Source organism: Anolis carolinensis, chromosome 2 (genome assembly GCF_035594765.1).
Source record: "Anolis carolinensis isolate JA03-04 chromosome 2, rAnoCar3.1.pri, whole genome shotgun sequence".
NCBI lineage: Eukaryota > Metazoa > Chordata > Lepidosauria > Squamata > Dactyloidae > Anolis > Anolis carolinensis.
In genome coordinates, this window is record NC_085842.1 from 129418939 (window position 1) to 129442692 (window position 23754).

At 40.3% G+C, this 23754-nt stretch overlaps 1 protein-coding gene across 2 annotated transcripts in view; it reads right to left on the bottom strand.

The window, feature by feature from the left end:
• Positions 1-1989: 1989 nt before the first annotated feature.
• Positions 1990-23754, bottom strand: part of map2k7 (mitogen-activated protein kinase kinase 7) — a 45594-nt gene continuing 23829 nt past the window's right edge. For both annotated transcript variants that reach the window (XM_003217305.4, XM_008104621.3), the window contains 10 exons: positions 17167-17311; positions 16477-16543; positions 15547-15660; positions 15142-15261; positions 14925-15032; positions 11647-11826; positions 11161-11241; positions 10404-10546; positions 10012-10057; positions 1990-9018 (listed from right to left, as the gene is read on the bottom strand). In XM_003217305.4, the coding sequence (XP_003217353.3) occupies positions 8881-9018; positions 10012-10057; positions 10404-10546; positions 11161-11241; positions 11647-11826; positions 14925-15032; positions 15142-15261; positions 15547-15660; positions 16477-16543; positions 17167-17311 (1142 nt within the window). In that variant the 3' untranslated portion in view covers positions 1990-8880. The remainder of the gene's footprint in view (positions 9019-10011; positions 10058-10403; positions 10547-11160; positions 11242-11646; positions 11827-14924; positions 15033-15141; positions 15262-15546; positions 15661-16476; positions 16544-17166; positions 17312-23754) is intronic.

The window sequence follows — 23754 nt, forward strand, 5'->3', positions numbered from 1 at the left end:
GACTACAGGCAGGGAGTGAGGGTGCTGACAAACAAAGCAAAAACCCTATTTGGGATCTTAGCATAGGCCAAATGAGGGGCAATGGGGTTCAGGACACAAAACACACCCTGAGAGATGGCTAGCAAACAAGAAATGGAAACAGATGGCCAAGAGCTGTCCTATGCTGCTGGGTTAAACCTACAGGATGGGTTCATTCCGACGGGAGACAGAAACACATACATTCATGGAGGTACTACTAGCCAACTGCTTTTTAAAATTGAAATTACAATTGAAATTCAGAAGGAAAAGATATCTGCATGTTTCCAGATTTCTCCACCTATAAAAGAATCTGTGAGCTCAATCTACTAAGTGGCCAATCACACACAGAGAACATGATCAGACAATCCAGAATAGTCTGGGTTTGAAATTCATTTAATGAAAAACGTGGAATGTTCCCCTTCTGAAACTCGACCATCTGCTTGTTTGGAGACTACTGTGCAAGTTTTCCTAGGATAAGCCACTTCTGTGTAGACACAGCCTCAACTCTATTGTAGCAACATCTTGTATGCCTGCCACATGGATCGTTTCCATGTCTGTGATGGATGCTTTGGAAGCATCAGGTGCTGGTGAGAACAACAAGATTGTACAAAAGATTGTGCCAGAGTGAGGAGAATTGTCACATTAAAGTGGTTTGCTGTGTGAATAAGCAACATAAAGATAGGCTCTACACAAAGAGGGAGATTATGTTATTTGAATAGGCATCTCCAGCTTCCACAACCTTCCAAGTAAATCACTGGTGCACTTTGGCATAAATACCATTGCTAACTTTAAAACAGTTTGGTTTTCAGCACCAATGTGGAAATAGAACCTAGTATGTTTTTTTCATCTTACACAATGCATACATCTATACAGGTTGTGTATCCTTTATCCTGAATTCTGAAAACCCAAATACTCCAAAATCCAAATGTATTCACATTGGTTGCTAAGATGGTGATACCTTTACTTTTTGCAGGTTCAGTGTACACAAAGTACTTCATATAAGAGATATTCTACCTGTATATAGAGTTGTAGCTTTTGTTTTTATAAAAGGTTATCTTCATGAAAGATAATAAGACATGACTACCCTTCAGACTGGATAACAAAAATTATTGAGAGATATTGCAGTTCCTCTAGACCAGAGTTTTCCAAACTGTGTTGCGACATGTTAGTGTGTCAGCTGCAGTGCATAGGTGTGTCACATGAACATGAGAAACCTCTGGGTTTATGTGAAATAAGCAACAAAACATATATTTCAAAAAACATAAAATATTTTCATTACATATACTGTGACCCCATTCATTTCGTTATTACAATTTATGTATACAGTATGTCTATATCTCTTTTTTAAGGTTAGTTTAACCTGTTTGCTAGTAAAACTGAATTACTGTGTTGCAAAATGATGCATGTTTAAAAAGGGTGTCACCAACATGAAATGTTTAGAAACCTCGGCTCTAGACTGAGACGTGTCCAAAATAGTAGTCTCTCTCAGATCATGAATTGTCAGAATAAGAGCCAACTCTCATGAAGTAGTCACTATGAGGTCCTAGTTTCCTGCATCTCAGTTTTAAACTGTATACCACTTTAACATAATTTATATGTTATATTATTGGAAGCTGTGAATCTTACTGATGTCAGGTGAAATCTACTACTCAGTACAATGGCTGCAACAGAAGAATAATGCTCTCTCCTTACTTGAGAAGTACCAGGGGATGTCTACCATCTCCTTCCTGCTGATTTCTGGCCAATGAATGTTGAATTCTCACAGCTGTCTTCAACTGTTTTATAATACAGAATATTCTCATATTCCTGATTGCTACTCTTGTAAAACAGGTGTTTGAATGAAAATCTAAAACTAATTGCACTAAAATAATGTCTTTTCCCCCTTAAAAGTTGTGTTGATTACTTAACACAGTGTTTGCTGTACACCAGAAGTCAGAAATCAGTAGACAAGCAAAAATAATCAAGACAAGCTTAAGGGTTTAAAGCAAATGTCATGTTTGTTCAAAACAAAATTTGGTCAATCCACATAACTATCCCAAATTCCAACCTTGATCTTTCTCCTCATACTATGAGTAATTTTACAGGATCCATTAGGCTTGAAAGCCAGTAGAGCAGAAACAAATCCATGGCTCAACCCTGTCTCCTTCTTTCTGTTGTTTACAATCTAGCTTTGCCCAGGTTCCTTGAGCAATAAAAGGACAGGCCACCGAACCTTGCCGAATCCAAACATACAAGATTTCAGGATCTCTACTGCCCACATATGGAGCCCTGCAAAACTTCAACTTTTGGGATTTATTTGGAAAGCAGCCTGAAGAGGGCAGCCAGGTCCATCTGCTATCCTCCCCTTCTCCACTTTGATCAACAGCCTACTTGGCAAATACTATCACTGAAAAATACACTCTCTGAAAGAAAAGGGACATTTAAAAATAAATTAACACACACACACAGTTCCCCATGGGTAATAAATAAATGTTCACAAATGTAGCTTTGATTACTTGGAACTAACAAGAGGGAGGTTGAACAAGTAAAGCTGAACTGAAACCGTCAGACTGCTCACAAGAGTATAGCGTTGTCCAGGTGGATTTCAGTGGAACAAAGCTCTCAGGAGTTTCCATGATGTAGATTTCCAGTTTGACAGGCCAGCAAAGATTCAGTATTTGAGGAGATGCAAATTGGCCACAAGTTTTAAGTTGGCTGCAACTAAAGTCAATTCTGCTGCTGCTCATTCATTGCTCTGCTCTCAAACCCTTCTACAAAACTTTGGATAAACCATGGCCTTTTTAATGAAAAGGCAGCAAAGTGAGAGTTTGGTGGCTTTCAAAAACAAGACAAAATACAAAACAAAATCAAGCAGCCGCTAAAGCTTAAGGTGTTCAGGCAATCCTGAATCAAGACAAGTGACCAGATTTACAAGTAATCCAAAATTAAAGTCCCTTTCCATATAAGATAGTTATTTCTATTTACTTTAACATGCAAATTTATAATATATGATATATAGAGAATATATTGAAATGCTAATGCCTACAATATAACCATCTACCCAGCTAGTCTCTGCCTTACCTTTGGCATGATTTTTTTTACAGTTTTGTTTGTTTTAAAAGCCCCCGTTTGAATTGCATGCACCACACGCTGCACACATGTGCCCCACCCAAGCCCAATAGCCCCACACACTTTTAAGAGCAGATGTCAGGCAGGCGATTGTAAACATTTAGCCATCCAGATTAAAAATAACATTAACAAAGATTTGTTCTAAATTAATACATTTAAAAAAATAATTCTAAAAATGCAATAAAACTGCATTTTTTTCAATTTTACTTGAAAAGATATCCTGTGTTTTTGAATAGTTTAAAAAGCCTTTAATACCTTCCAAAACCCAACCCACCCAGGCTTTCCCAACCATACAAGCTACATTTTAGCCTGGTTTTGAGAGTCTTCCATATTTGGAAGTTGGCCAATCTCCAAGTAAGAAAGGGGTCTTTTAATCTTCCAGATGTTTGGGACAACATTTCTCACAACTCTGCCTGATGGCCATGGCAACTACAGGTTCTGGGAATTGAAGTCCAAAACATCAAGAGGAACAGAGATTATTCTTGCTTTCTCTTGAAGTCAAAAGGAAGAGGATTTTCAAGAGGTCAGTCCTTTCAGGATAGTTGGCAACTGGGAGGTTCAAGTGTAAAAGCAAACAGAATACTGCAGCCACACTAATTTATGCCAGGGAACCAAGACAGCACTTCTATATCTGCTTCCCACTTAACAACCTCTGTAGCAATGACCATATCATTCTCAACCACTCACTGGAACATAGTATAAATAATTTCAACCATTTATTTTCTATTATGTCCTATAGTTCTTTGCCTGAAACAAAATATTTTTTCAGGTTAATGAAATATATCCTATCTAGAATTCACTCTTGGAGAACTTATACATATCCTATTATCCTGTTTTAGCACTTTACAAAGCCATTGCCCTGCCTTTCCTCTATCACTCATTAGGACCCTATATATTCATGTATAAGTCAATATCATGTATAAATTGAGGGCAGGTTTTGGAACAAAAATCATTGATTTTGATATGTGATATTTGGAAAATTTGGGGAATGCAGCTACTGCTACAATTTTCCCACACAAAAGGCATTTCATCACTCTACTCAGAGACAGGAAGTGTTTTTCATAAAAGTTAAGGTACAGGATTAATTCTCATCTCAAAAAAGGGGAATCAAGCCTTCTCTGAGTAGAATGACAAAAGGATAGGGCTTAGTTCATCCTGGGAGAACCTAGAAGAAGCAATGAGCTCTTCTACTCTTCTGGCGCTCCTTTTCCCACCCAGACATTCAGTGCCATGGCAGAGAAGATCTGGTGCTTCTTTCAGGTTCCCCTGGAACAGACTAAGCTCTTGCCATCTGCCACTCTACTCAGAAAAGGAGATGGTTCCTTTTTAAAATAAGAGACAAGATACAGAACATACACTGAACCATTGATGAATCATTCCAATTTTTGGGGTCAATTTTTAAACTAACATTTCTTGACTTATACACAAGTATATATGGTAATGACTGAAGTAGGTAAGATACCATTGTGATTGCACTGAAGAACAGCTCAAGGGCAAGACAATCCCATCCCCCCTGAAAAGCTATGCCATTCCAGGGTTGTTTTATGTTTTCCAGGCTGTATGGCCATGTTCTAGAAGTATTCTCTCCTGATGTTTTGCCCACATCTATGGCAGGCATCCTCAGAGGTTGTGAGGTATGGAGAAACTAAGCAAGGAAGGTTTATATATATCTGTGGGAAGTCCAGGGTGAGGGAAGAACTCTTGTCAGTTGGAGGCTGGCGTAAATGTTGCAGTTAATCACCCTAATTTGCATTGAATGTGGGCGAAACGTTAGGAGAGAATACTTCTAGAACATGGCCATACAGCCCGGAAAACATACAACAACCCTGTGATCCCGGCCATGAAAGCCTTTGACAACACTATGCCATTCCTTTTATTGTCAAGACAGAAGTCAGTTTCATAGCAAGCTCTGCTTTGAAGTTCCTCTGACCAATTTGGAAAGATGGCAGTGCCAGCTATTATATCATGTGTCATCATTTCTCTGCCAACAAGTATGTTTACTTTGCTGGAGTACATTTAACAGAGCAAAATAAGATCGAAGTCAAGCAAAAAAAGCCAAAAGAATTAAAAGGACATGGCTACTTAACTGGTACCTATGAGAAAGTTTCTATTAACCACCTTTATCCTTTTGTTACCTCTCCTTACACTTAGCATTTAATTTCAATGTTTAGTACTGAACACTCAGCCCAGTTCCGTTACTAACACATGCTCTTCTTCAACTTGGATCTGGAATTCCACCTTCCATCTTCAAGACTGCTTTACTCCTCACTTTCTCCAACATCCACTTATTCCCAAGTGTTTCATTTCCCCACCAAAAGAATACCCAAATATAGTCCCTGAACTTGATCTACCTTCCAAGATAAATTCTCCTCCAACCTGACAGTAAAATGCAGAGCAAAAGTGCAGACAAGTGACAGTCTGCAACTGGGAAAGCTAACCTCCCCATTTAACATCAGACTGGGAATCTTAACACAACCCTACTAATGCACTTCCACAAGACCAGTCTATCTGGGGCCACGCAAAATACTCTGAATTTCACATCAAATCTTTTATTCCCTTCACTAAGGCTTTCAATATATATATTTATTACATCTGTCCCAACCTTTCTTAGGCTTCAAATGCTGTCATTTTGCCACTTACAATGCTCTTCTCATTACTGCATGGGAAATGCTTTAGATACTGCACTCTTCTCTGTGCCCTTGTTTCAACATCCTACACAACCACAATTCCAAACATCATCTTTTGTGGATTATTATATCAGAAATCTGGAGTTGGGGTCTGCAAGTGACTCCCAATTGACTTAATGGAGGAACTGCAGTATAAGATAATCAGAACTGCTGTGATGAATGGAGGGGGAGTGGGTGTAAAAACCCAACTTTTTTTTAAACTGGATTTCTAAACTGTGTACTGAGTAGAGATGGGAAAGCCTGTGGGGAAAACGGAAAAAGTGGGGGGGGGGGGGGGACGGGGGGAAAAATTCCTCAATTTTCTGTTTGTTTTTTTTTCTTCCAGACTTTACCATCTCTAGTACTGAGCAAGCCAGAAATATACATCTGAACTGAGCTATAATATTTGTGGATGGTTTAAATTCCTAGGGGTTTGGGGAAGGCACTGCAGTGAACCCAGCTACAACCCATTGAGGAAGTAAATGAAACATCTTGGAAAGGAATTCCTCTTTGAAAGTAAGTACCTCTCAGACTCTCTCTGCCTAGCACTATCCTTTTAGACATTCTTGGAGAACCATCTGACTTGTCTGCTCCTATTCACCTCCCATTAAAAATCCACACACCAATATTCCTTCCTTACTTCAACATTGCTTATGTCCACGCAAAACCTAAACCTTCTATCTCAGCTCTCTGCACTTTTTCCCACCAGTTCTTCACATTCTATCCTCTCTAATACAAGAGACCTCTCTTTATAAAATGTGCTTCATGCCATTTCCTTCTTGACATAGATCAACTTGCCTTTAAAGCCTATATGTAAGATAATGACCTTTCTCTGTATTATAAAAAAGGTTGCCATGTTAACAAGTCACTACTGAAACCAGTACAGAAACATACTTTCTATTTGTAACCATTATCCAAGCCATCTGAAGACCTCCACCTTGCATTAAACAAGCACTACCTCTTTGGTATTTGGCATCCTTTGCCAAAAACTGTCCAATCCTGAAAATCCTCAAAAGGCAATATATGCTTTGCAGACATGCCTACAAGGCATGCAAGTTCAACTGCCAAACCCACTGCTCCATCACAGTCTATTTGACATTTTGGACTCTCGCTCCTAAGTACTCTTTGAATCATCTCTCTAAACCTATTCCTCCTTACACTAATTCTACCACTGAGCACATCCAATATTTACTTCTCCATTCTAGCAAACACAAATGCTCATTTTGGAAATGGCCAGAATAAAGATAAATTTTTAGATGCAGATTACGCCATTCCAGAGAGTGGCACTAGCCAAATATCTTTGGATAATCAATTACCATCGCTGCAACACATTTTGAGGACATGTCAAGCAGTTCATGACCCCAAGTCCTGATTTTTGTTTTTTGCATGGGCAATCAAAGCAATAAACTAGAGGATGAGATAAATAAGGAGAAAATCATACCCAAATTGTCCCTAGGCAAGAGAAAGCAGGAATACATCTCACCTTCAGGTTAACATGCAGTGCTTGAGGGTTGCATGCTAGTCTCTACGCTACCAGAGAAACTGAAATTGTTACTGGGAGACTGACAACAAAAAACCCAGGACCCATTCCCAAAGCATCTGGCCACCTCTCATTCTCACTGTTGCTGGTGGCAATGAATGAACATGACATAAGTGAGCCAAACACCTTGGTTCCTGTGCCATGGATGTGGGAATGCTTGCCTGCCCATGAGGCACCTTTGAATTAGGAAATGACTGGATTCTGTTCCGTTTCTCTTTCCTTCTTGTGAAAAACACTGGAAGGATAGAAACTCTACTTGTAAAGCACAGGAGGATTGAGGCTGGATCTGTTTTCATCCTCCAAACCTTTTGGATTTTTCTGGATCTCACTTCTGAGAATCTACATATTTTGTGAATCCAAAGACATTGTAGACTCCGTCCAATGATCTCCAAAGAGCAAACTGACTATTCTTCAACTGGAAGCACATGTTACCAGTCGAGAATCTAGCCCAGTAAGTCCACAAGACTTACAGAGAATATAAATTTGTTACTAACTAGTTTTTTTAAGAATCCCTAAGAAACAGCACTTAACATATCATTTTGGCTGAATCTCTTTTTTAAATGGCTTTCTTGATGCCAGGATTATCTTTAAGTTTTGCTTTTCTTTTTCTTAAATATGGCAAGAAAATAGAAAAGCATTTATCCTAGCACCAAATACACACTTTGGTAAATAAAACACCACTGACAAAATTTTGTTCGCACTCAAAAAAAGAAGAAAAGGAACCCCTGAGATCAAAAAGAATTGAAGATGGAAAAAAATCACTTTAACTGAGCTACTCTTGGGTGAGAATAATCTTCAAACCTTCCCTTTCCTGTCCTCACAATCCTAAGGAAAAAATGAAACCAAGACAACAGCAACAGCTAAGCTCAGAATCTAAAGCAAGAGCTGACTCCTCTACCCCAAGCCCCATCCCCCCTCAGCAAATGCAAACCTAAAACACAAACAAAAACAAAATGAAAGAAAGAAAGAAAACATGTAATAACGCAAGAATAGATGAACGGGTGCAGCAGGCAGCCCACAGCACCAGAAGTCTAAACTTAATAAATAAGTGGTAAAAAAAATATCTTTTCTTTTTTTTCCTTTTGTGTGTTTTGTGTCTGTTCATAGTGCGTGAGCAAGGGTCACTGTTGCATGTCTTTGAGCCTCCAGTTGTGGCGGAGAGAGACAAGCAGGGAGCACGGTGTTGTTCGGTGATAACTCCTGGTGGCAGGTGCTCAGCCCCAGATCCATTCAAGCACAAGCTGGAAAAGACCATCTTCACCAGAGCCTTCTATTCTTAAGCTGAATGGTGCACAAGGTGTAAAAGGCATACATCCAGCATTTCAGAAAGACCAGACAGCCATCCCAACTCTTCCTGGCAATGTTGAAGAAGACGAAATGGGCGAAAAAGATGACAGAGCAGGTGAAGCACAGACATTAAATGCCTTTGAAGAGTTGCTCTTGTGAAAGTAGGTGCCTGCCAGGGTGCTTTCTCTTGCCCCAACTCAGGAGCTCGCTGGCTGCCAAGGAACTCCCTCTCCTCAGCACAACAGCCACGCTGCTACCTGGCTACCTGGTGAAGAAGGGCAGGTGATGTTGGCTGAGGATGCTGCTCGTGCGGGGAGACTCTGTCTTCGCCATGACATCTTTGAACCAGGAGGCCACATCCACTTCCAGTGTCTCATAACGCTTGATGAAGTTGTGTTCCTGTAAAGGAAGAGGGGAAACAAGTTGGAAGAGGACCTAATTACAAAATGCAGACCTTGTCAGCTGTTCTGGCAGTCTTTTGGATTGATGGACAAAGTATAAATCTCTAAATACATACAAACATATTTTTACAAAGTGATGGGACAACTATTAGACATGGAACAATGGCTTTAAACTACAGGAAAGAAGATTCTATCTCAACATTAGGAAGAACTTCCTCACTGTGAGAGCTGTTCAGCAGTGGAAGTCTCTGCCTCAGGGTGTGGTGGAGGCTCCTTCTTTGGAGGCTTTTAAACAGAGGCTGGATGGCAATCTGTCGGGGGGGGGGGGCTTTGAATGCAATTTTCGTGCTTCTTGGCAGGGGGTTGCACTGGATGGCCCATGAGGTCTCTTCCAACTCTATGATTCTATGATTCTATGAGCAAGTGTAGCAGCATGGAGTAAACCTAGACACACTACAACAGTGAGTGTAGGGGGGAATCACAGAGGTGAAAATAATCAGAGATACCTTGCTTTCAGAAATGAGCTGTATTTAATAATAATAATAATAATAATAATAATAATAATAATAATAATAATAATAATAATAATAATTTTATTTTTATACCCCGCCCCATCTCCCCGAGGGGACTCGGGGCGGCTTACATGGGGCCAAGCCCAGGCAACAAGCAATATAAAACTCAGCAATGAAACCAATCATAAACAAATAAAATCACATATACCAATAAACAATAAGCACACTTTGATAAAAACCTGGGTTGGCTCCTAAAAAGGGTAGTTGGCCAGAAAAGTGCAAATAATTTTGTACAGTACAGTAAGGGCACCTCTTGATTTATGCAAGTAAGGGCACCTCTTGATTTATGCCAGCTTTCAAGCTAGTCAGCACAAATGAATGCTGTAAAATGTTGTCGGAATGCCTACTTCTGAAAAGTGTAAAACTTTTTGCCAAACTCTAAGGAAGTACTTAATATTTACAATGTGTCAAATACTCACAAGTAGTTTGTTGTACTTTGGTCTCTTCCTGTGATCTTTAGTAAGGCTGATAAAAAAGAACACACATTCAAACCACAATTCCAACAAATCATTGTCATAGTAGACAAATAGAAATTTAGAAAATAAATCAGAAGTCTCCATCATTTATTAAGATATTTCTAACCCATCGCACGTCAACATATTTTACAATAAGAGTACAGTTTGTGAATCTCTAATGATGTTCAACCAATATGGGTCTACCCCCAATGGGTGGATAGGCAAGTTTTAACTTGCAAATGAAATAAAGATCATATTTACATCAGCCAAGGTGTCAAATGGAGGGCATTCCACTGCAAGCAACTACAGATCAGAAAGCTTTGTCAATCAGATGGCATTTGTGACACTTTACTCACCAGTCTTTCACAAATGACTGGAAATCCACAGAAAATCCCATATTATTTGGGAGAAGAGGAGGATCTTCCTGCAAAACCTTGGTAAGGACTTCAAAATCTGTTTTGCAGTTCTTGTAAGGGAACTGCCCTGTAGCCAGCTCAACCTGAATTGAGGATGGGAAAAAGTTGTGTTAGAAATTGGTACAATTTAGCATTTCTCAGTACCATTAAGTAGCTCCCTCCAATTCCATGTGTGACAAAAAGGGAATTGCTCTATCTTCAGATGTGGTCATATTTCTTTTTAAGTGACTACACTTAATATTTATTAATAGTATTTAGAAATAAGTCCTATTGAAGACTATGGATCTTACTTCTGACTAAACATGGACAGGTGTGCTACCCAAGTCATCTGCTCAAATCCTCGTTCAGCCATGAAAACCCACTGGGTGACCTTGGGTAAATCATGCTCTCTCAGCCTCAAAGGAAGGCAAAGACAAACCCTCTCGGAACAAATCTATCCAAGAAAATTTCGTGACCTAGGTTTCCCCATAAGTTAGAAACTACTTGAAGGCACACAACAATATATACACACATACGCATATACTAACATATATACAAAAGGCTACTTAGGATATGAGCTAGCAAGGTTTAACAAGACAAAGTTTGAGCAAATATTTTTTTAAAATTTTAATGCACTTTTTGCACCATTTCAGCCACATAGAAGATTGTCTTAAAATTATGGTTAATGCTTTAACGATTGGAAAAATGTTTAACTTACCAAAGAGATGCCGAGGCTCCACACATCTGCACGAATATCATAGTCTGGTTTTGAAGGATCGGGGGGATCTATTCTCTCAGGCTAAAAACAAAAAGCCTGTTAGAAACTCAAAGAATAATGCTTTACTACTGGCGTCCCATCTCAATCTACTAAATCCACGCCAAAATACAGTTCTGACAAAATATAGGTAATTTCTGTTCCTGGAACTGAAACTGCATGATATAGCATATTTTCCGAACATTCAGGCAGGATTTTAGTGGCAATCTTTCTTAGTACAAAGAACAGCGCCAGAGAAAGTCTTAGGCCCATGCTATATGTCAGGTGTTAACAGAAAGTAGGTCTGGATTGGAGACTACACAAGAATAATATATAAGCAAGGCCAAGCAACATGAAGGAAGAGGGGGCGACTGCTCTAACAAACACATCCAGTCAAAGATCACACATAGATTTCTGGTGATATTGCCCAATTGACCCTCCAATTCTTACCGCCATATATGCTGCACAACCAGCGCTTCGGGTTTTGGCTTTTGAGTCTACCAGCCTCCCACTGATCCCAAAGTCACACAGTTTGATTTGCCCCCTCTCATCCAATAAGATATTGGAAGGCTTCACATCTCTATGGATGACACCATGCTTCTCTTTCAGATAGTAGAGTGCTTTCACAATCTGCAAAAAAAAAAAATTACTGTAAGTCATGATGGATAAAATGTGAACCTATGGTCATCACAGGGGTCCTCTTCAATATAATTTCGGCATCTCCTAACTTTCATGATTCCCTGAGAGCAGTGCTTCTCAAAGTGGTTGTCCAGGGACCAGTGCTGGTCTGTGACCCTTCAAATGACAGGCCAGATCAAGATTCCAGGGAAATAATGGATGGGAGAAAGAGAACTACTCAAGAGAGATTGGAGAGAAAAATTAATAGATTATATACAAAAGGTCAAGCTGTCTAATGGACTGTGAGGTAAAAAATAATGAAGAGTTTGTAAATAAATGGCGGCTGGCCTTCGCCTAAGCTAGCCATTTAAAGGCAAATGTTGACTTTAAAGATGTCAACATCTTTAAAGGGGTACTATTTAAGGAACTTATATGGGTAGGTATTATAGGGTATAGGTAAACTGTGACAGTTAAAGATCTAGGAAAGGTTTGAGTAATTTTCCAAATTATGGTTCATATACTTACACATAGAGCATGAGGAAAAAAATTGAATGGGTTAACTTTGTCACAAACCACGGGGGAATTGTTTGTTTTGGGATTTTTGTCTTAAAGGGGAAAGCAACTACAATGGAGAGAGGGGTAAGGAATCTGGTGGGGCAGCCAAACAGTTCCCATTAATGTATTAATCATAGTCAGAGATTATGCTGTGGACATTCAGATTCACAGGAACACATGAGGAAAGAGGAGGCAGCTAAACATTTTATACTGCATTTTATCCTGCATTCATTTTTTCTATATTTAATTTCAAATGAATTTTGGAACTTTAACAGCATTTGAGGTGTATGTGTGGGGGAAAATGTGAAATAAAAACCTGCAGGAATCCAGATACATGATGCAGCTTAGAAACCTAATAAATCTGAATGAAGTGCGCACTTATCGCAAAGTTGAGGTTTCTGCTCCCAGCCATTTTCTATATTGCAAATTCAGATTTATAGTATACTAGCTTTGTCCGGCCATGTGTTGCTGTGGCTTAAGTGGAATAGCAGTGAATAGCCTTGCACCCTCAAAGCCTGGCTGTTTTCTTCCTAAGGGAATTCTACTTTGGTAAGCTGGAATACAATGAATTGTCTCGGTGCGGCAGGTATGCATGCTGTTATTAGTCACCTTGATTAGAATGTAATGGCCTTGCAGCTTCAAAGCCTGACTGCTTTCTCCCTGGAGGAATCCATTGTATGGAGGTGTTAGGTGGCCCTGATTTTTTTATTTGTGGAATTCCCTTGTTTTCTGATGGTTCTCCTTTATTTGTTGTCCTGATTTTATACATTATATTATTTTGTATTATTTTTCCAGAGTAAGTAAGAGTGTTGTAATAGTTGGAGCGAGGTTTTGTTGTTTTTCAATGGATTTTCCCTGCTAGGAACCAGACTGGCTAGTGTCGTTTGTATACTTGTGGAATACAGTTTGTCCAGTGTTGGAGAAAGAAGTCCTGTCTGTGGGACGCAAGAATGAATGTTGCAATGTGTCACCTTGATTAGCATGTAATGGGCTTGTAGCATGATTGAGTGGCTGCTTCCTGCCTGGGGGAATTCTGTGTTGGGAGGTGTTAGCTGGCCCTGGGTGTGCTCTGTTTGGAATTTCCCTGTTTTCAGAATGTTGGAAGTATTTTCCCTGATTAGTATGTATATTATCCTTGTTGTTTATAAGATGTTAGGGGCTTATTCTCTCCCGGCTCTTTCGTCCTCCCTCCCTCCTCCTGCCAGCATTCGCGCTCTGCCCTTTTTGGACGTGTCTGGCCGGAGGGAGGACGGGAGGGAGGGTTGAAGAGCCACTGAAGTGGGAGGGGGGCCCATTTTGTGAGATAAGTCCTTGACTGAATTAAAAGAAAATAATTTTTTTAAAGCAGGAAAAGTGGAGAGCTTCCCTTCACCCTTTTCTCCTCTGCCTCCTCCACCTCCACAATTAAGCACTTCTCTGACAAAATGGGCCCCATATGGACTTCAACTCCCACAATCCCAAACTGGCTATTTGGGATTATGGGAGTTGAAGTAGAAAACACCAGGACAGTCCAACAACATGGCTCAAGGGCCAGCTTACACCTCTGAGCGCAGAACTCCACCACCCAGGAAAAAAAGGAAAGAAACGGCCTTGCAGCGCTTCGGAGCGGGGCTGGTTAGAAAACTGAGGCATTAACTGAAGTAATGGCGGCGTTGGCTCTACCCTTTTTGGACATGTCCGGCCGGAGGGAGGGCGGGGGGGGGGGAGGGCGGAAGAGCAGCCAAAGGGGGAGGGGGGCCCATTTTGTGCATGAAGCACTTGATTGAGCTGAAAGAAATGGCCTCACAGCCCTTCGGAGAGCGCCTGGTTAAAAATTAAGGCATTACTGAAGTAATGGCAGCATTGGTTATTCCTTCCCAGCTCTTTCGTTCTCCCTCCCTTCCTCCTCCCGCCAGCATTCGCGCTGTGCCTTTTGCACGTGTCCGGCCAGAAGAAGGGTGGAAGAGCCGCTGAAGAGGGAGGGAGGCCCATTTTGTGAGATAAGTTCCTGACTGAATTAAAAGGAAATAATTTTTTGAAAGCAGGAAAAGGGGAAAGCTTCCCTTCACCCTTTTCTCCTCTGCCTCGTTCACCTCCACACTCTGGAGGACTTGCCTGAAGTGGTTGAGTAGGCCTAATGTCCTCCTCCCTCGCGTTACGCAATCCGCCTGCCCCGGCCAGTGCAGTAACGGTTTTCAAAGTTCGGTTGGGATGCACACGCTGCTGCCTGTCAGTGACGTAGGTTTTCCAAGGGTGGGAGCTCCTCCACACGTGCGCAGAGAGCAGTATTTGTTTTTTGGGTGTTTTGAGTGATTTCCAAATTGAATTGTTTTTGTTTTTTGATGTCTAAACACAGTCCGGATGACCATGTCTTTTGTGACCAAATTTCGTGTGTTTTGGTTGTTTAGTTTTGGTGTTTACCTTAAAACAGAAACGGTCAGAACATTATAGATAGATAGATAGATAGATAGATAGATAGATAGATAGATAGATAGATGGCTTTCTGACAGAACATACTTCTCAAGGAACACTTTGTTCCCATCTAAGATTCTGCAAAGAAGATTTCAAGCACTCACCGCCACAGTCATCTTTCCTAAGATCCTCTCAGGGATAGGTCCCTGAATGCGTTTTTTCAGCTTCTCTGCACAAGTCCCCATTAGCTCCATGGCTATAAAAACATCAGTCTAAATAGCAAAAAAGAAAGAAAAAACAAAGGCAACTGTTTTAAGCTGATCAAATTGCATTTAAACATAAAATCAAACTGGAGAATATCTTAACACTAGATTCATTTACATTTGTGATGAAAGTCCCAAAGCACTGAACAATGTAAGGACAGTCATGGCTCTTCAGCACTACATCCAGGTCCATTAGGATCCTCTTGTTCTCTTCTTTGTTACCAGAACGACGCATTTGCTGAGAATAAGGAAACAGAATGTGGCATATGTGAGCAAAGTGATAAGACTGAGAAGGTGTATCAAAGCCCGTTAATTCTCACTACTCTCTATCCAGGAATTTAAAGTCATGGCAAGCAATTTATCCCATCCAATTTGTCCCTTCTCCTTCAGCTGCTGCAAAAAGAACCAAGTCCTCCTGCCTCCTCAAACATTTTCCTGATAACCAATACAATCTCTGAAGGATCCTGCCCAGTCCCTTGCAAACATTTTCCTTTACCTCAGCACCCAAGTAGATTTCTCTCACCTTTACAGCTATGATGTGTCCTGTCTTCTTGAAACGCATTTTCCATACCTGTCCACAAGTCCCACTTCCAATCTCACCCAGATTTTCTAGGTCATTGATTTCTGCTTGGTATCTCTGTGAAAAGATGAGTTCATAGAGCTTAGATAAAAATAATGAGGCTGTTTATCAGTCAGCTGCATATGAAGGAGAGAGTGACTGCTTTTTAAATTAAAAACTGATGTATTAAGCTATTCTAAATTGCTGTACCTCTCACCTCAGTTGCTAAGATGTGTCTAATGAAACTGCAATGCCGTGAGGAGGTTTTTTTTGGAGGATCTATTGTTCTATGATAATTAGAACAATAAATATAAAAATAAACCGTAATTTAAAAATTTTCTCATCCACCGACCTTCTCCTTCCTTAATCTTAGACTTGTACAAAATACTTCCCTGTCAATCTTACTTATCATTTTCCTTGACTTATCTATTTTCATTAATAATAATTCATATCTTCCCTTAATCTTTTATTCAAAATCTCATCTAATCTAACAGTGGCGTAAATCTGCTATTGCTCTGACACATATAACTAATAAAAGATTTCCAAACAGCTATGAATAAATTTTCTTGTATTTCTCCTCTCCTTAATCTTACTTTGTGTGTTAATTTTACAGATAAAGCTAAGCCCTAAGAACTGAAATAGAAAGTCAAAAGACAAGAGCATATTAAATGTGTTTTAATGAAAAGATTAATGGGACACCAGCTTTCCATCCTGTTCCTCAATACCTAAAAAGGCATCTGCCTCAAATAGCATTTCAGTGTGACATGACTCTCCCTTGCACAGACTACAGTCCCAGTACCCAAAGCCAGGTATGAGGAATACTGAAAGTAGCAGTCTCACAACCCCTGGAAGGCCACATAATTCCCACCCTTCCTCTAGACCAAGTCAGCTTACCTGTCCTCCAATGGTCAAGTAACCTGTTTGCTTCATAATTTCCTGTAATTTCTGATCAATCTCTATACTGGAAAGGGAAAAGGGGAAAAGGTAAAAATGCTGTAGAGCTGCACCTATCCATTGGAGAGGAATATAAAAATATGTTTCCTGATCAGGTTCCCATCCTCAATAAGGGGGTCTAGACAATCCTACAAACATGGACAGCTCCAAATGAGGAAACTCCCTCACCCAACTAAGTATGGTGAACATAAAGCAATTGGTTTTATTATTTGGTGAACCAAAGCAGGCAGCAGTTCGTCTGCAAAAATGTCATAGCCTTTATATTTAACATTCCTATCACTGTATACTTTTCTTTACATACAGCAAATGAGTTATGCACTAGGCAGAATTAGCACATTACTTAATGTGTGTGTTCATAAGCATTAATTACTGAACACATTTTAAATTAATTTGTTCAAAAACTAATACGGATATGGCAATGAATTTACAAAAAGCTTCAGGTACAGTAATATGACTACCAAATAACCAGATCTCTTGGTGTAAGCAAGGGGGGGCTCCAATGTGAAACAGCCACTAGGTTATGCCAATTGTAATTAAAAATCACAATTAAGGTGGAGAGGCCATTCAGATCGAAACCTGGATTTAATCAATGCTGCATAGGTGCAAATCATTATGTATTACATTGCTTACCTTTCCATGCTCCTATGCATGAGAAACTGTGGCTGAGGAGGCAAGCCCAGCATATTTCGGGGGCGTGATGGATGGTGGTGCTGGGGTGAATTTTCCAAAGAGGAGGAACGGCTGCTGCCATCATTGGCTAAGGGAAGCTGCAGGGCTGAGAGGAAGAGAAGGAGGAGATAGTAAGTCAGATGAAGAGGTATGAACACTGGGATATGGTTTCAAGCAGAATCCACTGCAGCCTAAGTTTTCCACACTGACGGCAGAAGTGCTAAAAAGACAGCCCATTACATTCATGAAAAATGTATCAGTATCCTAACCAAGATCTAGGATCTAAATGTTGAATTCAGACATTATCCTAACTCAAATATCTTCTTGGCATCCCTTTAGCTATTCTCAAATCTCATGGCATTCTTTAGATAGCAAATTCCTCGGCATAACCTCACGGAGGTGGCTCACGCTAAACCTGGATACAGAGCTTCCCCTTTCCTGTTGTGTAGATCAGCCAGACCTAGCATGAACTGGAGGTGTCTATAATACTTGGCAACAATTTAAGTCATTCCCATTTTATGGTATCTTTGCAGATTTTCTCTTTCTTTGGCTGATGGGCAGCCAATTTCATAATTATTTGCAGCTTCACTAAACATTGCTTTCAGGTCTCTAAAAATGAATGGGCATAACACACCAGTTTATTTCAAAATATATTTGAAAAACAGCTGCAAAATTCTGAAAGCTTTTACTAAAACAACAATATAGTCATACTCTATGATATTCTCACATCTTTTCTCACTATGTTCTGCTGAAAATGAAATAGCGTGTACACAATTCTATACATATACACAAACTCAGTGCAGGACAGCTATGGGAACTATCTTTTGGAAATGTTTTAAATCACGATAGTGAATGGATAGAGACAACCTGGCCTTTCCATCATAGAACTCTGGTCCCTTAAATAGTAGCTCCTCGTGTACTACCCCTATCCCTAAGGCAAGTATCACAACTTCATCAAATTGTTAGCATTTATGCATGTAGTTTCTGAAAATTAGGGATCTGCGGGCTGGAAAAAAGCCACACTGTGCATTAACAGTGCACAGACAGAAAAGAGGTGCCTGTTATAGCCCCAGTAATGTTTGCATGTATACTATATGAAGAGATGAGATAGCTCCTGATCCTTTGTTTGCTTGGAGCAAATGAACAAACAATTAGGAAGGAGAACTAATTTCATTTAAAATACTTCATAAGCTAAAGCTGCTCCTGGCAGGAGTATGGGTGGAGAATGTACCTATTCTTCCCTTGTATGTTGATCAAGAGCTTGAACTAGTATTGAAAAGAGGGAATGCCCCATGAACTTGAACCAGGAACATTCTCCATTACTGATCTTAGTACAAGTACTTTCATAGTAACTAAGACTGAAGAAAGCATATCAGGTATATCCTTCTACCATTACATACAGATAAAAATCTCAAAGAAGGAACTTTTCATGACATGTACAGCTAGATCAGCAATCTGCATTACACTGGGAGTAATACACGCAGACTAGTGTAGGAAGTCATGCTGCATAACTATTAGCAACAATTGTTAGTAACTGAATGGTTAGATCTGATGTCTTTCCAGCACAAGAAGTACAATTATTGGATATTGTCTGATTTATTTCATATTTTGTCCTTCTCAATAGGTTTAACCCCAAACAGGGAGCATGGAAGAGACAGCAACTAGGTATGTTGCCAGACTGTAAAATGTCTTATGCAGAAACCCTAACTTGCCTCCATCTGACCCTGAACAATGTATCATAAGAGCAAACAAAGAACAGCTATGTGGTACCCATATTCCCAGTCTCGCGTGTCATGTCAAAAAATGAAACAGGAGTTTAACATTCTAACAAAGACAATTTGTTCATCAATACACTGAACTCTGTTATGTCCAAAAAGAGAAATGCAAGCAGCCCCCAAGTCATGAACAAGATAGGTTCTGTAGGTTTGTTCTTAAGTTGAATTTGTATGGAAGTCAGAACAAGTACATTTTTAAGTGTAACTCAAGCAAAAATTTTAACTTTGGATAGCATAGGGACCAAGCACGATCCCTGGGGAAGTTATGGCGACCCACCCCAGTATTCTTGACATGAAAACTATATGGATCAGTACAACCAGAGAAATGTCGGTATACCATCGGAAGATAGGACGCCCAGGTTGGAAGATGGTCAAATGCTACTGGGGAGGAGCAGAGGACTAGTCCAAGTAGCCCCAGATGTGATGACGCAGTTAGCTCAAAGCTGAAAGGAAGGCTAACGGCCGAGGGTGCTGGAGGTGAAGGACGAATCCGATGTTCTAAAGATCAATACACTATAGGAACCTGGAATGTAAGATCTACGAACTAGGGCAAACTGGATGTGGTTATTGGTGAGATGTCAAGATTAAAGATAGACATTCTGGGAGCCAGTGAAATGAAATGGACTGGAATGGGCCACTTCACAAAAGATGACCACCAGATCTACTACTACGCACAAGAGGAACACCAAAGAAATGGAGTAGCCTTCATAGTTAATTAGTTAATAATAAAGTTGCGAAAGAAGTGATTGGATACAACCCAAAAAATGACAGAATGATCTCAATCTGAGTTAAAGGCAAGCCATTTAACATCACAGTGATCCAAACATACGCCCCAACCACAGCTGCTGAAGAAGCAGAATTAGATAAATTCTACAAGGATCTGCAGCACTTAGTGGATAACACACCAAAAAGAGACATTATTCTCATTACAGGAGATTTGAATGCTAAGGTGGGCAGTCAAATGATAACCGGGATCACAGGCAAGCATGGTCTGGGACAACAAAATGAAGCAGGACGTAGGCTGATAGAATTTTGCCAGGAAAACTCAATGTGCATAACAAACACTCTCTTCCAACAACCTAAAAAACGGCTTTACACATGGACTTCACCAGATGGTCAACACCGAAATCAGATTGACTACATTCTTTACAGCCAAAGGTGGCGGACATCCATCCAGTCGGTGAAAACAAGACCTGGAGCTGACTGTAGTTCAGATCACGAACTTCTTATTACAAAATTTAGAATCAGACTAAAGAGAATGGGGAAAATACACAGACCAATTAGATATGATCTCACAAATATTCCCAGTTAATATGCAGTGGAGGTGAAGAATAGATTTCAGGGACTAGATTTAATAAATAGAGTCCCAGAAGAACTAGGGACAGAAGTCCACAACATTGTTCAGGAGGCAGCAACAAAGTACGTCCCAAAGGAAAAGAAAACCAAGAAGGCAAGATGGTTGTCTGTTGAGACACTGGAAGTAGCCCAAGAAAGAAGGAAGGCGGAAGGAAACAGTGATAGGGGGAGATACGCCCAATTAAATGCACAATTCCAGAGGTTAGCCAGGAGAGACAAGGAACTATTTTTGAACAAGCAATGCATGGAAGTGGAAGAAGACAATAGGATAGGAAGGACAAGAGATCTCTTCCAGAAAATGAAAAACATCAGAGGCAAATTTCAGGCAAAAATGGGCATGATCAAAAACAAAGATGGCAGGGACCTAACAGAAGCTGAAGAGATCAAGAATAGGTGGCGAGAATATACAGAAGATCTGTATAGGAAGAATAATAATATAGAGGATAGCTTTGGCGGTGTGGTGAGTGAATAAGAACCAGACATCCTGAGGAGTGAGGTTGAATGGGCCTTAAGAAGCATTGCTAACAACAAGGCAGCAGGAGATGACGGGATCCCAGCTGAGCTGTTTAAAATCTTGGCAAGTGATGCTGTCAAGGTGATGCATGCCATATGCCAGCAAATATGGAAAACACAAGATTGGCCATCAGATTGGGAAAAAAATCAATTTATATCCCCATACCAAAAAAGGGAAACGCTAAAGAATGCTCAAACTTCCATACAGTGGCCCTTACTTCCCATGCCAGTACGGTAATGCTCAAGATCCTGCAAGGCAGACTCCAGCAATACATGGAGCGAGAGTTGCCAGATGTCCAATCTGGGTTCAGAAAAGGCAGAGGAATGAGAGACCAAATTGCCAATATCCGCTGGATAACGGAGGAAGATGTTTCAGAAAAACATCTACTTCTGCTTTATTGACTATTCTAAAGCCTTTGACTGTGTGGATCATAATAAACTATGGCATGTTCTTGGTAGTATGGGGATACCAAGTCACCTTGTCTGTCTCCTGAGAAATCTGTATAAAGACCAAGTAGTCACAGTAAGAACAGATCACGGAACAACAGACTGGTTCAAGATTGGGAAAGGAGTGCGGCAGGGCTGCATACTTTCACCCTCCCTATTCAACTTGTACGCAGAACACATCATGCGACATGCGGGGCTTGAGGAATCCAAGGCCAGAATTAAAATTGCTGGAAGAAACATTAACAACCTTAGGTATGCAGATGATACCACTCTGATGGCCGAAAGCGAGGAGGAGCTGAGGAGCCTTATCACCAAAGTGAAAGAAGAAAGTGCAAAAGCCATGCTGCAGTTAAATGTCAAGAAAACCAAGATAATGGCAACTACACCTATTGATAACTGGCAAATAGAGGGAGAAAACGTGGAGGCAGTGACAGACTTTATATTTCTAGGCGCGAAGATCACTGCAGATGCAGACTGCAGCCAGGAAATCAGAAGACGTTTACTTCTTGGGAGGAGAGCAATGGCCAACCTTGACAAAATAGTGAAGAGCAGAGACATCACACTGGCAACGAAAGTCCGCATAGTCAAAGCAATGGTATTCCCCATAGTAACCTATGGCTGCGAGAGCTGGACCATAAGGAAGGCTGAGCGAAGGAAGATAGACGCTTTTGAACTCTGGTGCTGGAGGAAAATCCTGAGAGTGCCTTGGACCGCAAGAAGATCCAACCAGTCCATCCTCCAGGAAATAATGCCTGGCTGCTCACTGGAGGGAAGGATATTAGAGGCAAAGCTGAAGTATTTTGGCCACATCATGAGGAGACAGGAAAGCTTGGAAAAGATCACGATGCTGGGGAAAATGGAAGGAAAAAGGAAGAGAGGCCGACCAAGGGCAAGATGGATGGACGGTATCCTTGAAGTAACTGGGTTGACCTTGAAGGAACTGGGGGCGGTGACGGCCGACAGGGAGCTCTGGTGTGGACTGGTCCATGAGGTCACGAAGAGTCGGAGACGACTAAACAACTGAGCAGCAGCAGCAGCAGCATAGGGAATTGTTAATACCCCTGTGGTGTTTGTCTTGCTTTCTGTGCCCCTGGTCAAAAGATTTCACCTCACTTTCTATCCCTGTGATCACTGGATTTGGAAAAAATATGGCTTGTTGTGGAAACAAGGATTGGTGATAAAGCTTCAGTGGAAACACCTTTTCCCCATGATAACTTTATCAGGAGTGATTTTCCTTTCCTAGGGGTAGATTTCTCTCACTTTTTGTTGTCTCACCACTATTCTTAAGTATGAGTCATTTGTAAGTCTGATGTTTGTAACTTGGGGACTGCCTGTAATGGCTTACACACCATGTTTCTACAAAAAACAAGACCGCACAACATGATTCGTTATTACTCTGAGGTATTTTTTGTTTTTGTTTTTTTAAAAAAACAAACTTTTAATTCTCCTTAAAGTTGCAGATAAATGTTTGAGAATAAATGCCTCCCCTGTGTTTCCATAGTTACCATAGGCTCTCGGCACAGATTAATGTATCTCTTGCACTTCCAAGCATCTGCATATCTCCTGTCCTTTGGATACATATGAGGATTTTCAGGCAGTGATTTATTTAAAAAATAGCCATGTCTGATTCTGAATAGAATACCAAATGATCTTATGTCTATTCCTAATTCCCACATTGAAATTACCTGTTCCTTGTAAACTGAAAAGCAATGCATCACATGCTTATTCAAATGTTGTGCTGGAATCCAAAGAAGCATGCACCAATATCTGACCTTTTTTTTTCTTTGAACAGCTGGCATTATTAAAATATCTACAAGCTGCTTTTGAAATTCTTCTCAACTTCAAAAACAATGGGCCTCATGGCGAGGGAAGGAAGCAGACTATACTTTGAAGAAAACAGGGGTAAAGCTTCCATGACCTCTTAGAATTCATCTTGCAACTCGTTGGCTTCTGGTTCTGAGACTGAAGTAAATATTTCCCTTACCTAAAACAATGAGTTAGTTAGCCAAACTGCAGTATTTCCTTTGACCCATCAGTAGAATGAAAATGTAATCCATTTTTAGAAATTCCCCCTCCCAAAGCTATCATATGAAATGATCCACGAAGCAAGCGTAAATCTGAAAATAGGAACTTCATCATGTCAATGTCACAGCACATTTGAATGTAGCACCTCAACTCAGGAAGCTGGGAGTATTTCAAGACCCTAATAAAATCATCCATTTAACTAATTCCCGTTCCTGAAAAGTGCTAGATGGGCACATCTAATGAAAGAAGCAACAAAATAAGTCTTGGAAAAATCAAGTGCATCAAAACATGTATGTACAGATCAGGAAGGTTCAACAAACTTCAAATAGAAATATCCTTGACTTGAATGAGTAAATAAAATTGAGAGTTGGTTATTTTTTGGTAAAAAATGTTTTAAAGATGTCTGTTCTCATTACTAAAGATAGGAAAACTC